This window comes from Astatotilapia calliptera, chromosome 7 (genome assembly GCF_900246225.1).
Source record: "Astatotilapia calliptera chromosome 7, fAstCal1.2, whole genome shotgun sequence".
Taxonomy (NCBI): domain Eukaryota; kingdom Metazoa; phylum Chordata; class Actinopteri; order Cichliformes; family Cichlidae; genus Astatotilapia; species Astatotilapia calliptera.
In genome coordinates, this window is record NC_039308.1 from 8,389,719 (window position 1) to 8,405,330 (window position 15,612).

General features: G+C 39.0%; 1 protein-coding gene across 2 annotated transcripts in view; it reads right to left on the reverse strand.

Annotated features, from left to right (window-relative positions):
* Nucleotides 1-59: 59 nt before the first annotated feature.
* tln1 (talin 1) overlaps nt 60-15,612 on the reverse strand; it is a 57,437-nt gene continuing 41,884 nt past the window's right edge. For both annotated transcript variants that reach the window (XM_026172851.1, XM_026172850.1), the window contains exons 40-57: nt 15,380-15,481; nt 15,069-15,239; nt 14,695-14,943; nt 13,577-13,696; nt 13,338-13,484; nt 13,001-13,167; nt 12,453-12,636; nt 11,817-11,942; nt 10,407-10,523; nt 9,859-10,044; nt 9,458-9,565; nt 7,516-7,621; nt 6,992-7,116; nt 6,443-6,568; nt 6,224-6,286; nt 5,961-6,143; nt 2,180-2,305; nt 60-1,771 (exon numbers count right to left, since the gene is read on the reverse strand). In XM_026172851.1, the coding sequence (XP_026028636.1) occupies nt 1,637-1,771; nt 2,180-2,305; nt 5,961-6,143; nt 6,224-6,286; nt 6,443-6,568; nt 6,992-7,116; nt 7,516-7,621; nt 9,458-9,565; nt 9,859-10,044; nt 10,407-10,523; nt 11,817-11,942; nt 12,453-12,636; nt 13,001-13,167; nt 13,338-13,484; nt 13,577-13,696; nt 14,695-14,943; nt 15,069-15,239; nt 15,380-15,481 (2,541 nt within the window). In that variant the 3' untranslated portion in view covers nt 60-1,636. The remainder of the gene's footprint in view (nt 1,772-2,179; nt 2,306-5,960; nt 6,144-6,223; nt 6,287-6,442; nt 6,569-6,991; nt 7,117-7,515; nt 7,622-9,457; nt 9,566-9,858; nt 10,045-10,406; nt 10,524-11,816; nt 11,943-12,452; nt 12,637-13,000; nt 13,168-13,337; nt 13,485-13,576; nt 13,697-14,694; nt 14,944-15,068; nt 15,240-15,379; nt 15,482-15,612) is intronic.

Sequence of the window (15,612 nt, forward strand, 5' to 3'; positions counted from 1 at the left end):
GTCTCTGACTGGTTGAGGGCGAGGGGAAAGAATAAATAGAGAATATAGTTCCAAACACATTTTGTTTAAATATATTTATTGAAAATAATGCAAGCTGTGTTATAGATTCTCCACTGTGTAACACTGAGTTTTCACCTTTTAGGGACATGATATCTATGTTGGGACAAACAAACTGTTAAACAACAGATGTCAACATCTCTTTAAACACTGTCTTTATTGAATATAAATCACAGTTACAGTGTCCATCATCGGTACTATTGTGAATGAGCATTATAATTAGTCAAAATGTGCACAAAATTTTAAAAAGCCTTTGTATGTTATACTGCATACTGCTCTAGCTATCCTAAAAATAATATGCAAATAATATGCAAAAGAAAAAAAGGCCAACGTAAGGGCAGATTTTAATCATTATCTTATAATCTATTTTTGTGTTCATCCATATAAAATGCCAATATATACCTCAGATCATTTCCTTTTCAGTTGTAGGAATTCTTTAGAAAAATCCCACAAATAACATATCATAGGAGCAAGTCAATAACCACTAAGAATCCAAATACAGTCAATTTAATGTCAAATATTCCTGTTGCAAATACACTTTCACTGTGTAATTGCAAAAATATATTCATAATTTTTCTCTACTAGACCCTCATCAAGCACAAGTCATGTTACATAGAAAGTACTAAAAACTTAGGATACAAGTATAAACTTACAGCTGATCCCATGTCCCTGGTACATAATACATAAAGGTATAAATTTAAAACACTTTATTTGTTTAAAGAAATCCTGACAGTGCTGGACTCTTTGCAACAATCTCAAATATTTAAAAATTAAATATATGGCTTCATTATTTGAACACAAATGAGTCCTCTAGTCTGATTTCTGGCTAAATACTGAAGATGGTTAAATCCAAAAACCCACACAGAAAAACATAGCAATGTACTGGAGGATATCCTTTTAACATATTCTGAAGGTTGTAAAAAAACACTATGATTTTTTCCACTGTATAATTATTTTATCCCAATTTAGATTTAAAATGTGTAATTTTATATATTAAGTTTAACCAGTACGTCAATTAACATATTGAATATCATTACTGTCATACAACCACAGATCTCTTTTTCACAATGAACTCCTATACATCAAGGCACTTTGTGTCTGTAAACACACACACACGCATACCAGCACACACACGCACGCACACACGGCATATAAAATTTGCATAGATTCTGCATAATTGTCATGGAAGCATTAATTCTGCTTGCCTATATAAGATATCTATATCTAGGACAGTTAAGGCAAGTATAATTTAATGGCGTGACTGCCATTTTACACAGCATGTACACACAAAGATGAAAAAAAAAGAATTCAAAATAGCGAAAAATATACTGATAGGTGTGTAACCATATAATCAAAAGTACAGATACCTTAATCAGCGTTACGGACGTCATTGTTAACTTTTGAAACTAAATGTGAAACAGTTTGCTGTGGAATTGAAGTCAGATTGTTTAATGTTACAGTTATAGTTATATGTTATAGTTTTCTCCACTTAAAGATGAGCTGAGAACAGGTCCTTATCATTCCAAAGATGACTTCTGCTGACGACACTGCATGCTGCTACAGACGCACACTTATTCTCTCACTGTTCCTGGCCATCTTCCCGCAGTTCTGACGGGAGGAATTTGTACTGCTGTTGTCTGATCATGGCCAACTTCTTCCTGGCTTCCTCCAATTCCCTTTCTTTCCGTAGCATCTCCTCCTGAGCGGCAATGATCTACAACACAACACAATTGGTCACCATGTCACCACACTTAAGAAACACTTGTTTCACAATCACACACATGAAACTGAACTTAAGTCAGATGAACAGATCCCAATCCAGACCTCCGCACACTTAAGTCCTAACCTATACAAAAGATGTGAACTTGACCTTTCTTCCTATAAAACAGCGGTGCGTACAGCTGAGCCACATGCCCATCCTGGGTCAGTACTTCCAGTTTCCCTTTTTCTAATTCAGTCCTATCCTGCTGAGCTACCCAGCTGTTACACTTCACAGTCACACATACACATGAGACAGTGCTTTATCACGATTATAGAAATGTAACACAAATGAGTTTACAACACACAATGAGACTGAAGGCGAAGTTACATGTAGAACATGTGCTTTGGATCTCTAACTTACCTGAGCAATACCTCCCACCATCTTACTCTTGACCACCACAGCCTGGTCGTCTTGTTCTTCAAATGCTGCTTTTTGTGCTGCTTTCACCAGATTATCAGAGGCTCTTTTCACAGCATTTCCAGCAGCCTGCAGAAACGCACACAAGATTTCAAGTCAAATCACAACTTAAAGGCTTTAAACTTGAGTAAAGATGGAAAACATTACAAAAGGAATGTATAAAAGACACTCAGTATGTCTAACCAATGGTCTATGATTTGAGTCTTTGAGGTGCATGTAGAACACAGTCATCAACCTTTCTCTATTAAACAGCAACTCCTGGAAAGGCAGTAATGAGTCCAACTGGGCTCTGACAGAAAACCATAACAGTTGTTTTGTTCTTGACACAGGAGGAAAGCTATAAAAGGCAACAAGGATCAGTCCCAAACATCAGTCAAAGCCAAACAATTCTTATTGGGCAACTTGGCTCAATGAAGACAAGGTTTCTCCTTTTGAGGCTCAGTGGGCTGAATCAGCCAGTGGGCTGAGACGAGAAAAAATAATTAAATAACAACACAGTAAATCTGTTTGAATCCAGGAACATCCACTTCCACACAGACAGAAAATTTCTCTTGGAGCCCTTTTCCCTCCCTGATTGTCTAAATATCATATATCATCATGTAGGCACAATGCATGAAGCAAAATATTATGTCTATGAATTCTGTTACCTTAAGGAGAAGAATGAGGTGCAACACATGTCACTCCCAAACCTTAGCCTTAAAGACATGAAGATAAATCTCGAAAGCTTTAAGGTACGTGGCCTGTGGCCTTGGCTAATGAGTTTGGTTGGAGGCATGCAGTTACAATTTCCACTGCACTGATGCACTTTCAGTACCTTCACACAGAGCCCACCTTTTGAAATTACATCCTCCCAAATGGGGAGCATAAGCATAGTAAGAAAACCAAAAAAAAAGAAAAAAGTTTCTGTTCATCTGGACGTAACGTTTTCAGTGGGAGAAATGTTTCGGAATCATCCAAGTGACTTCTTCAGTCTCAGCTGACTGCAGGTTTCCCCAACCTTATAAACAGTACCTTTGCACAATAAATGAAACTAGCCCACTTAATGAACAATGGATTGTGAGGTCAGTTCCTTGATCATTAATATGCAAATTATCATGACCAATTGAGCAATTATTGTATGCCTCCTCTGCAGGTGATGTAGTGCAAATGGACAATGGAAACGAGTGCTGTGGTGAAATGTTCGCAACTTTAACAGCCTGAGTGGCACTACAACAACAACACAAGCCAATAGAACAACGTCTCTCAATGTTACAGCCGTAAGCTATATTTGCTAGTGTAAAAACATGGCTACATTAGGCAGTTCCAAGTGCTTGATGTGCAGTTTACATTGTGCTGATGTCCAAATGACAGAAAAACAAAGGTAAATTAAAAAGCACAACATTTAAGCCTAGTAACTATAGTACCTGAAACTAAAAATATATTTTTATTATTAACACAGCTCATTTTTGTTCATCTAATTCTGAGGTGGTCAAGTTGGAACTTGCTTTAAAATTACAGAATCATTAGACACCTCTACATGGACTCACTGATCCATACTGCTAGGATCTACAGCAATGACATCGGAATGTCATTCGGACAGGAGAAGTGCTCTGTGATGCCAGAGGTAAAGCAGTCAAAACTGAGAAGACTGAACTACAAGAAGGCAACATTGCAGACAGCATCAATGGACATTATGTTGTGTGACTTTTTATTCATTTGCTAACAGAAAATGTTATTGTGGCATATGATTGCGAGGATTCTTCTTATAAATTAATTTATATGAAATATTAGATTTTTGTAGGTGGTATAACATAAAATATTAACTGTGTTATCCACAAACTACTGGCTGCAATAAAAAAAAGAGTTCAAAAATCCTTCTTTCCAGAAATATTCAAACATTTAATAGAGGAACCATTAATACAGAATATAGCTAAGAGCAAATGGTTCTAGTGTAATCATAGATCAAGGCTAATATTTCCAGTTCTTAGTGCTATGTGTGGACTGGGTAGATTGTTTCCAGAGCTCTTGTAGACATAAATGTATGAGAATTACTGTGGTGGCAGCTGCAGGTCCAAAAGAGGAGGAGATAAGCCACTGCTGATTGGATCAGAGAATATGAGTTGGGCTGGCAGGCCGATGTGCTCACAGCTACACTCAAAGATAGTATTTTTGGGTGGATGAAGTGACAGGAAATACTTGTACTTTCTGTTATGTCTTGCAACTGCCGAGCATCAGTTACACCTAAAAGGTCATAACAACTCTTTTGAGCAGAGTTTGAGCAAGAAGAAAAAGGTTTTACATCTTTTTAAAGAGTCACTAATTTGTTATACCAAACCTGTGAAAATGCTTTACTATCATTATATAACCAATTTCTGAGCCTTAAACACCTACTCTGCAGGAGCTTTGCCCATTCTGAAATTATATACCCAATGATGTCACAGAAAGAAATACATCTCTGAGCAGCATTTAATAAATACTGAAAGAAAGCAATATGCAAAGGGCATTCTTACTTGTGCCAAATATAGAGCATGCTAATCCTTGTTAGCAGCTGTACAAATCACGCAGCTCACCTGTAACCCTAAACTTTGAAATTCCAGCCTATTAATACACTATAATATACTGTGTGCTCTCTAAAAGCCTCAGCTGTTGCAGAATGACTAATGTTATTGTCCCTTCAGTAGAACTGTAGTGTTGGAATCATAAGTAGAGATGACGAGCACACATCTCACGGTGAATTTGCCCATGTCAGATCTAATTTTGGACCTAACTCTTTGCTTTTCAGTCTTGAGAAAATGGCTCAAGCTAAAACAAACTCAATACAAACAATTCAGTGATATCCTTGTAAATATGTAGTGATCACTACATATTTACAAGGGCAATCGTGGCTCAAGAGTTGGGCGTTCGCCTTGTAATCGGAAGGTTGCCGGTTCGAGCCCCGGCTTGGACAGTCTCGGTCGTTGTGTCCTTGGGCAAGACACTTCACCCGTTGCCTACTGGTGGTGGTCAGAGGGCCCGGTGGCGGCAGTGTCCGGCAGCCTCGCCTCTGTCAGTGCGCCCCAGGGTGGCTGTGGCTACAAAGTAGCTTGCCATCACCAGTGTGTGAATGTGTGTGTGAATGGGTGGATGACTGGATATGTAAAGCGCTTTGGGGTCCTTAGGGACTAGTAAAGCGCTATATAAATACAGGCCATTTACCATTTACCACTACATAGCTATTTCTCTTAAAATGCTACCACAGCTACATCTATTTTAATATGACAGTCACCTAGCTTTGCAATGCATCTGTTAGGGGTCTGGCTAAATGGGTCATTTCACACATGGTTCAAAGGCTGCACAGCTTTAAGGAACTGCCACGATTGAAACATCTTTTCACCATTGTGCACCACTTTTGTCTGGGTTCCCGCTTCCTGAGTTACTGTCCATAATAACCCATGACGTCATGTTTACCTCTCCAGTTGTGTTAAGTGTGTTATAAATAATGTTTTTTTTTTCATGCAGAACAAACAAAATGTGAAACTGACCTTGGACAGTATTAAATACTACCGCCAGTCTTTTGCCATCTTTCCTTGTCCTTTTGTTTATGTTCATTTATCGGGCTGGCTACACACTCTGTCTCTTCTTGACAGTTGTGACTTTGACCTCAGCATCTAGCCAAATAAGGCCTTTTAAAGTGGCACAGTAACAGAAGTAATAGTAGCTCTCCTGTGTTTTTGCGCCTTGAGCAAAATTAACATGCAGTGCTGACCTGGAGCCTCTTCATGGTCTGTGAGTCCTGGTCAGCCTTGACCTTGCAGGCTACCAGCAGCTGAGCAGTGGAGGCTGCCACCTGCTTTGCTGATGAGATGAGCTTCTCTTCACTGGCATGTCCCTGTACTGCAGAGTTTGCTGCCTCACACAGGTTGTTGGTTGCTGCAGCGACCATTCGAGCCTATGGAGTCAAAGTTCTCAGTGGTTAGATGTTTTAGGAATACCTTTAAAAAAATTACAAAATTATAACAGGAGACTTACAGCTGAAATGAGCCCCTGAGACCACTGTCCATCATCTACAGCATTAGCTGGGATTGCCCCCACCTGAAAATCCAGGATAATTATTTTTGACGGACATCAAAATGACATTTATGAATGAATGTTACTAAACTCCTTGATAGAAATGATTATTAGCTTTATTTGTGGGATTTCGCTTATGTTTAAATGCACATATCAGTTCTTTTGTTGGTTCTCACATACCTTCCCTTGAGCCACCAGCTCCCTCTGTGCTGCTGAAGCAGCTTTTACCAGAGCACTGGTGGCAGCTGCAATAGACTTGGCTGCCTCCAGAATCTGCTCCTCAAAGTTCAAGCTCTCATCGGCCTCCTGTTTTAGAGAACAAACCAATAGTAAAGAAAAATGCTGCACTATGATTAACTGTAGAATAGAACAGACTAGCTCTTTATTGTCATTGTACATGCACAATGAAACTATGGATTCCCCACGCTAGCTGTGCAGGAATTAAATATAAATAGTAAGACAGCAAGAATAAATAAAAAGAGGCTGAGACAAAAATATTCAGACAAAAAATGAATAGGGGTTGTCTACAGGAAATATTGGTTTGGAGAATAAATTAATAAGTATGAAAAGTATTAAGAGCGTCAAGAATAAGCTTTGGGGTGCTGCCATTATCTGTGTTGTGAGTAGATGTCAGCACATAAGAGATGTGACACACAAAATGACTGTGACCTGGTGTTGAGGTTAACAGGATCAGTGTGAATACTTGTGCTCTGTAAAAAACCCTCTGACCTTGGGCTTAGTCCTCGGCCTCAGCTGCTCCAGTTTCTTGGCAGCAGCTTCAATAGCTGCTGCAGCTCCCAGCAGTTCATTCTCTGCAATGACAGTGGGATCCTCAGGGTCCACCCACTCTGTGCCTAAAAGACACGGGGGGAAAAAAAGAGTACTGTCACTCTGTGCTCAAAAACACATTTTAAACTCTTCCATCAACCCCAACCTAGAATCCTATGGGCAAAAAGGGGTTTACCTAGTTAGTAGCAGTGTTTACCTAGGTGGCATGTAGCAAATTGAGGCTATAGGATGCCACACAGGTTTCCTATTTGACACTCCCTATTGACACAGACAGTGACTAAATCAATACTACCTGATCTTATACCATCTAGTGTCTAATAATGATGATGATGATAATAATAATAATAATGACAATTAAAAACTTGGATTTGTATAGCGCTTTACAGAACAGTAGAAAAAAAACAGTGCTATATATTAATCCTTTAACTTCAGGCAAAGTTGTTAAAGATCAAAGATTTAGATACCTTTCATGGCCTCAGCAGCCTGGATAAGCTCAGTGACGGAGCCTGCCACCTGCTTGGAGTAGCTGGCCAACTGCTGCTTCAGATCATGAGATGGCTTCATGATGATCTGTGTATAAAGGAAGAAAGTCACAAACTTTATTACTGCATGTACTTGAATTAATCAAATCCCAGCCTGTACTAAACTAATGCTAAGATAATCAAAGTAGATGATATTACATTGCACCGTACGCCACTCTCCTTTGAGTCAAATATCTAAGCTTTACTATCTAGTAAGGCAGTAATGAGCCTGTATCATATCACCTTTTAGTAAAGTTCAACTACAAATCTGGATGAACATCAAGTACAGGGGCAATAAGAGCAGAGCGGATAGATGAAAACATGCATAAAATTAAAACAAAAAAAAGTGTAAAATTACAATTCTGTGCTCTTTATTCAAATTCAAGATGCGACTTTATTTCTGTATGTTTATATTTTTTCAGTTATACTGTGTTGTGTAGCAAGACTAGACTAACTTCCCGATATACTCAGGGATCTATGTTGTGCCATCCTAGATAGTGGTTCTGACACTCAAGTCATGAGCCTCCTTCCTTCCCCTTAGCGTACAGTGTCAGGTTGCAGGACTTGGGATAAACCCTATACGCATGGAGGGTTTTGTCTTGATGTCAGTGGCTTCTATCTACTCCTTTGGCCATATTATAATTCCAGCAGGGTATCTGACAACCAGCAGGGCATAGGTGTCGATTGCTCAGATTTTGTTCTTCCTATTCAGCTGACTCCTCAGGGCTTGCCTTACTCTTTGCAGGTATTTGGTGGTTGCAGCTTTCCTAGCAGCCTCTTCGTGGTTCCCATTTGCCTGTGGGATACCCAGGTTCTATCTGAAGCTGTGGACTAGTTTTTATATAGCTCTTTTCTACTCTACCTGAGCACTCAAATTGCTTTATACAACTTGCCTCATTTACCCATTCACATCCATTTATATAAGTATGTTTTTCTCTTTTTTTCCTGAGAAAATGCTTTCTATCCAAAATTCACACGCATATTTACTTTGATGGATTCATGGATTCACCAGAGAGTGTCTTGCCAAAGGATATTTGGCATGCAGACTGCAGCAGCCAAGGACCAAAGCACGAACCTTCCGATCAGAAGATTTCTCTCCTGAGGTACAGCTGTCCTCAATGTCTGAAAAGTCTCCTTCTGGTAGTGCAATCCGCTTAGTTCTGACTACATTCCTTCTCCTTGTTACCATCCAATTGCACTTGTCCAGTCCGAATGACATTCCAATGTCATTGCTGTAAATCCTAGCAGTAAGTGGATGTCTCATTCACTTTGGCATACAGCTTCATGTCATCCATGTAGAAGTGATGAGTCATAATTGCGCCATTCTGTAGTTGGCATCCATAGCCAGTCCCATGAATGATCTCATTCAGGGGGTTTAGGCTTATGCAGAACAGCAGTGGGGACAGAGCAACTCCTCAGTAAATACCATACTTGTGTTATTGGCATGAAGTTGGTCTCTAGTGCTGTTCACCTCATCCCCATTGAATTTATGATAAAACCTCTTCATTTAGTTAGTTAGCCATTCTCGTGCCTCATCCATTAGCGCTCTCTCCGAGATTGGAGGGTTGGAATGATGAAATCTCCCCCCTAACCTGATGTCTTGGCTCCCTCTTGCTGTAGAATTTGTTTTGTACCTCATCAATCTCTAGTTGTGATAGCAGTTGCTTCTTCTGGATGTTGGAACACTGATCTACTAGTTATTTCATCTTTAGTCTAGATGTTGCTTTTTTTTTTAATGTAATTTTATATTCTTTCAGACTGAATTTCTGAAAAAGGTGCTTGTTATGCATTTCTCCTTGCTGAAGGTACTAGTGATTGTGGTGTAAATGCTGTCATGACAGAGGCTTAAAATTCCTGTTATTCACTGCTCTCCATATCATCTTACCACCAATACATGCTCCAGCAATCCCAGATATCCAGAAGCACATTCTTTGCCATAGCGCAGAGCTCTCATTTGCACGTCTTTGCTGACCTCTGGGTGGTAGGCAGCTTGCTGCAAGGCAAACAGTAAGAAAAGTCAGTCAGTGATAGCAAGGGCAGAAAGATATCTTATTCATATTAAAAGGTAATTCTGGCTAGAGCTGCATGTGATTATAAGTAGTCCCATGTAATTTGAATATTGGAAATGCCAATATTATAGTGTCTAAGTTGTATGTATATATTTTTTGTCATTATGACAAAAATACCTACCAAACTATTCTCTGAGACCTCATTAATTACTGCACATTGAACTTTGTTTGGCAGCCCATGAACAAACACTATTTAGTAGTTCATGGTCTGCCGTACCTTGCAGGAATGCAGCATCTCAGCAATGGCCCTTCTGCTAAGGTTAGCTGTGGCAATGATGTCTTCCTGACGACAAGAGTTCCCAGCAGCCACTGCCTTTGCTGTTGCCATTGTAATTCCTTTAGTCATGCGGATGAACTCTTCTGGTGTGGTGGTCTTTGCTGGAGGATCAGCACTGTTGAATACCTGTGTGATAAAACCAGGTTGAATGTTAGTGAGTTTTCCTTGTGCATTAATTTACTTACCTCATGGTAGGACACGTGGTCCCAAAAGCTATTTTATGTAACACCAAGGCCTTTAGTCAAAACTCTCTTCTTGCTGCCATAAGACATCTTTGAGATGGCAGTTGCCTCAAAAGTTTTGAACTGGAAGATATTAATATTATGCAGATGAGGGTTCTTATTCTAAAAGCTTTTCACTGGCTTGTGAAACAGGGGTTAGGAAATGGCCATGGCCCCTGTGGAGGAATCTCCTGTGTTTTAACTGAATCCTTGGCAGGGTATTTCCAACTGGCTTAAACTGTAAAGAAACATTTATCCCACACTCACAGCCAATTCCTGTTTGATGTGTTCAATAGTGGCCTCCAAAGCTCTCGTCCCCTTGGTGGCTTCATCCTCCACAGCCTTCACAGTCTTCAGAAGCGATGTTACATTGGTCACCATCACCTAGAGGAGTCAGGTCAAATTATGTGGTAATACATTAGAGTGATGAAAATATCTTAAATATTTGATACATTATTTTTAAACTAGATGTCACTAGCATATTTTAATTAGATTTTTAGAATACGTAGCACTTAACAGAAATATTTAAATATATATACACTATATAATAAAAAGTATTTTATATATTATATTTGTTACATATTAGAAAATATTTTTGTCTCTCCTTCTCTTCATATGCTGTCTGTTTTCTATTGTAGTGGACAGCATTTTGGGTTTTTTTCATCCAGAAGATGTTGCTTTTAGGTTTTTGACATTTAAAAAGGTCATGAAGGGGTGTTTTTTTCTGGATACAGACCAAGTACAAAGTGCTCTGGATTTGGTGAAGGCTCTTTTTAAATAATCCTAACAACTGAAAAGATTTATGTGTTAATCTTAAATGTGTATTCATTGTACTGGTAAGAATTTCACTGCAACATAATTACAAATCCTCTCTTGATACTTCAATTTTCCAATTTTGGTTCCATGCAATTAGACTAGAATAAAACTGCATGTACACATAAAACTGTTTTTAAAAGTTTGTATTTGTCATTATATCATCATGTGTTTTCAGGATCTAGAATTAATTTTATTTTTTGTGTGCTTTTATAAAACTTAAACCAAAACAAAATGTATATGTGTATATCACTACCTGTTCAATATCAGCATCTGGACATGTATTTAGATCCTGAATGTTTTGAAGTCCTTAGAAGCATAAACTTTAAACTTTAAATATTTTCTCAAATTGTAAAAAGAAAAATCAATGACTTGCTTGCCAATAAATATGTGGGAAACAGTAGCTTTAGACCATAATTTCATGTGTGGACAATGATAAATATAATTTCCTGAAAAATAAAACATTACAAATCTGTCAATGCACAGATAGAACTGCACATTTATAAAAACTTCTGGTCATTCAGTGTAAAATCACTAAGTGCTTCCCACCAGATCCTTTCAGAATCAGCTATTTTTTTTTGTATACTTTTAGCAGATTTAATGTAGCCATGTAAAATTGTACCTTTATACCACAGACCTGCACATTATAAGGCAATTTCAAGTTGCCTTATTTTTTCAAATGGTGTCAAGCCCTTGTAACTACTCCTTGTAAAGTATAGGAGGTAGCTAAATGAAATGTTCAAGCCAGAAAAACATATTTAAGCTTTGTTAAAAATTACAACCACGTAAAAGTCAAGGTGTCTATTGTTGTAAAGTGTCAGCAAATAAAACTGACTTGAACTGATTGCTAGTTTTGTATCTTACCTTAGCAGAATTTTTAAGCTGCAGCATGCTGGGGTCATCGTGAGGCTTGCCTGCAGCTGCCTTTGTGGCGCTGATGAGGTTTCCTAGGGCTTTGGCCACATCTTTCACTGCATTGATCAACACCACCTGTACTCAGCAGGGCACAGAGCTTAAATTGTTATCTGATACAGTGCTTAACAAATTATTTGATCACCACCCAATGTAAGGTTTATGCCCTAGCTGCCTTAAATTAACAGTATCGGTAATTACAATAATTATTTTTGTTTCCATAATGGTTCATCTACTAGGATGCACAAGCTCTTTAATAAAAACATTTCTTTTTCTCATTAAGAAGCCAAATTACAGCTATTTATTTGCATTCCTAAACAGTAAAATGAGTTTTAGTTGTTAAATGTTTGATTAACTTCTGACTTCTCAGAAAAGTCAGTACGCTGGCTCAAATTTGGCCATAAAAAATTCACTTTAATATTTTTCTAATGAATAATAACACAATCCTTAGTTTTAAGCAAGTTTTTGACAGATTTCTAAAATGCTTTTCTTGTTATTATGGCAGGCGGTCTAATATATTTGTACCTTTTCATAAGAAGCAAACATACATATTTGCCAGTATAGAAGCAGACAAAAATGCATCCATACCTGGGTCTCTGGGTCTTCGGAACCCAAGCTGGCTGCCCCCAGTTTTACCACATCTGCCAGTTTGGTAATGGTGGACACGGAGGACTGGGCCGCCTGGGCCAGCCTTTCCTGACTGGCCCCAGCACCAGCCACCAGCAACTTGGTGTCCTCCACCAGAGCCTTGGCTGTCTTTAGGATGCATTCCCTGTAAAAACAGCAAAGATGAACATTATATGACTTCGACTCAAAAATGACCTTATCTTTCTTTCTGGTACAGAAACCATCATTCCGGGGTTTACAAATTTTGAATTTTCACTAAACATGCTTCCTAGAACAGGGCCATAGTTCCTTCCACTACTACTTACTTACTCCAGTTGTAGTTTTTACTTTCTCAAAATAAGGCTAAGGTAATTTGCTGGTTTCTGAAGCCAGAATAAGATGTTTGCATGTTTAAAATGCATTGCTGATGTTCACAAAGCCTGATCATATCATGACACTAGACTGCAAATCAACTTGTCAAATCAACAAATCATCTGTAATATAGCCTACAGAGGGTCTCTAATTAGTACCTGTGGTCAGCGAAGGTTTCTGCATTTTCACGGTTCAAAGTTCCAGCAGTTGCAAACATAATGGTGGTGTCAAGGTCTGCAATAATTCCAGACACTGCACTGGCAGCAGTGATGCAGGCCTGGGTGCCACGGTTACCTGCCTGCAGAGATGCTAACACATGGGAGACCTGCAAGAAAATCAATAAGTCTTATAAGTTTTATAAATGGAAAGGTAAATTAAGAATAAAAACCACAGAGTAGGAGAAAATGTCTAATTTTTTTCACTGCTGATCTAATAAAGACAAACTGACCAAAAAAGAATTCAAAAGACAAGTTATGTGTTAGCCTGTGTTCTGACCTTCTCAGAGACTTTCCGTGCGCTTTCAATCAGCTCTTTCTTAGTAAAGGTGTCATTAGGGCTGCACTGAAGAGCTCCAGCTTTTGTCACCAGACTTGTGCAGGTGAAACCCAACTCACCCACCTGCTTCTTAATATGAGAACCAATCTGGAAACAAAGACATGACAACATGAAAACTGTGGAAAGGACACTTTCCAAGTATAGACACTCCACACATTAGACACATTCGTTTGATTTACTTCATGATTCTCTGCAGTAACGGCTGCATATTTGGCTTCGTTCGCAAGATTTCCAAACTCATTGGTCAGCTCGTTAGCTAATCCTCCAAGGTCATCTGGGTTGGTGTTAGACTTGGTCACCTGAAGACAAATAAGAGGATGCTAGTTACCGAGTTTGTTCCACACATGTTTCAACATGAATTAAGTATTGATGCAAATTTACTAACATGAGTTTCATACGATCATTTAATGAGTGTGTCAATAATAAAGAAATCAAGAGGCTTTTGTGGAAATTATGTGTGTTTGCACATGGCTTTGTATGCGTTTTTGTCTTCATAATATCCTTATCACAATGAATGCTATTAAAGTGCAAGAAAAGAATGATAAGTAACAGAAATAATATTACGGTTGGAGAAAAAAGATACATTTTTCAATAACATACATCTATCTGGTAGAAGTCTGATTCTATTGGTGAAATGTGAGGTTGTCCCAAGGCTTGCATGTAAATCTACGCTACGCCTAGGGTGGTACTGTGTCTTTGTTACCTGTGTGCATGATCCTCTGTTTACAGCCTATGCGTTCCAGTTTTGTCGGTTCCATTTAGTTTTCCTGACTTGTGTCAGGATTTTTTAGTAGAGCCACCTGTGTTATCATTTTGAAACTCCTACATCACCTTGGTCTCTAGTTTTTTGCATTCACAGCGTGTCCACGCTGCTCGCCCACCTACCCGGTGGTGTGATGACAATACCCCATCAGTCTTTTACAGCTGAGGAGTAAAAACTGGAGGACTACCCAGCTTAGGTTCTGCCAAAATACTAATTACCAGATTTTAGGGCCTGAACCACTGAAAGGATGCAGTAATAGTAATAGTATGTTCAATCGATACTGTTGCTGTTTTTGCATATGACAGCCTTTGTGGTGTGATTTGTTTTATTCCATTCATAACTGTTTAGTGGCAATGACAAGAAATCCCACAGCTGTCTCCTAATATGGTACTTTTTCATGCTCAATCCTCACTAAGAGGGAGCATGCTTTATTCATTTAGAATTTCTAACTGAGCTCAACTTTTAAATGGAAAAATTAATGACTAACAACAAACCAAAAACTATCCCCCATGCATTATTATCATAATATGTTACCATCTCTTGCACAGTCACAGCGATGGCCTTGGCTGTCTTAACCATGGTAGTCTGGTAGTCCACAAAGGTGCCTTCAGGTTCTTGCATTGGTGTATCTTCCATTTTATTGATGGAATCATTGATGGAGTCCACCATACCACCTACTGCACCAGCTGCACTGGCTGCTTCAGACAGTGTGGCACCCAAGTCATCCACTGCTTCTTTCATCATCTGCACGGACTCCTCCAAGGCCTCGTGCATGTGGGCTGCCTAGATAAAGGAAGCACATTGGTGTGAGCAGTGCAAAAATGCTCAGTGTGTTCAGTGGTACTTAATCACATAGAGTACAATCAAGTACACATATCCAGAAGACATTATATTTCAACTTTCATTACCTTTGGATTGCCTCCAGCCTCCTTAGCAGTGTAGAGCATCTGCAGGGCCGACTCAGTCAGGGTTTTGGTTTGGTCTAAAACAGCCATCTGTTGTTGACTATTGAGAATCTTGGATGCTGTGCCAATGGCTCCCATGATCAGGGGCTCAAAGTAACTGGCCATCTGAGAGACCTGTGTGGGCAACGAATAATTTTATTTAAGTACAAAACTGATTCCAAAATAAAAGGAACATGTCAGACTTCAGCCTGTAGCTGGACCATCACATCGTCCAAATTGTGTTGCCTGTAAAAAGTTGCTGTCTTAAGGTTTACCTTGTGTCCCAGCTGGGAGGCCTCAGATCGAGCAGCTACAGCCACGGGATCAATCAAGTTACTAATCTCATGGACTGAGGCAGCCATCTGCTCATGGAGAGTCTAAAACATACACATATGAACTGTCAGTCAAACTCAGATACTTTAAATTAGCCCCAAATTCAGCTTCATTTACTATGTCTACCAACAGACTTATTACACATCAGGTCAAGGAACAATGCATGCTGAAGTAC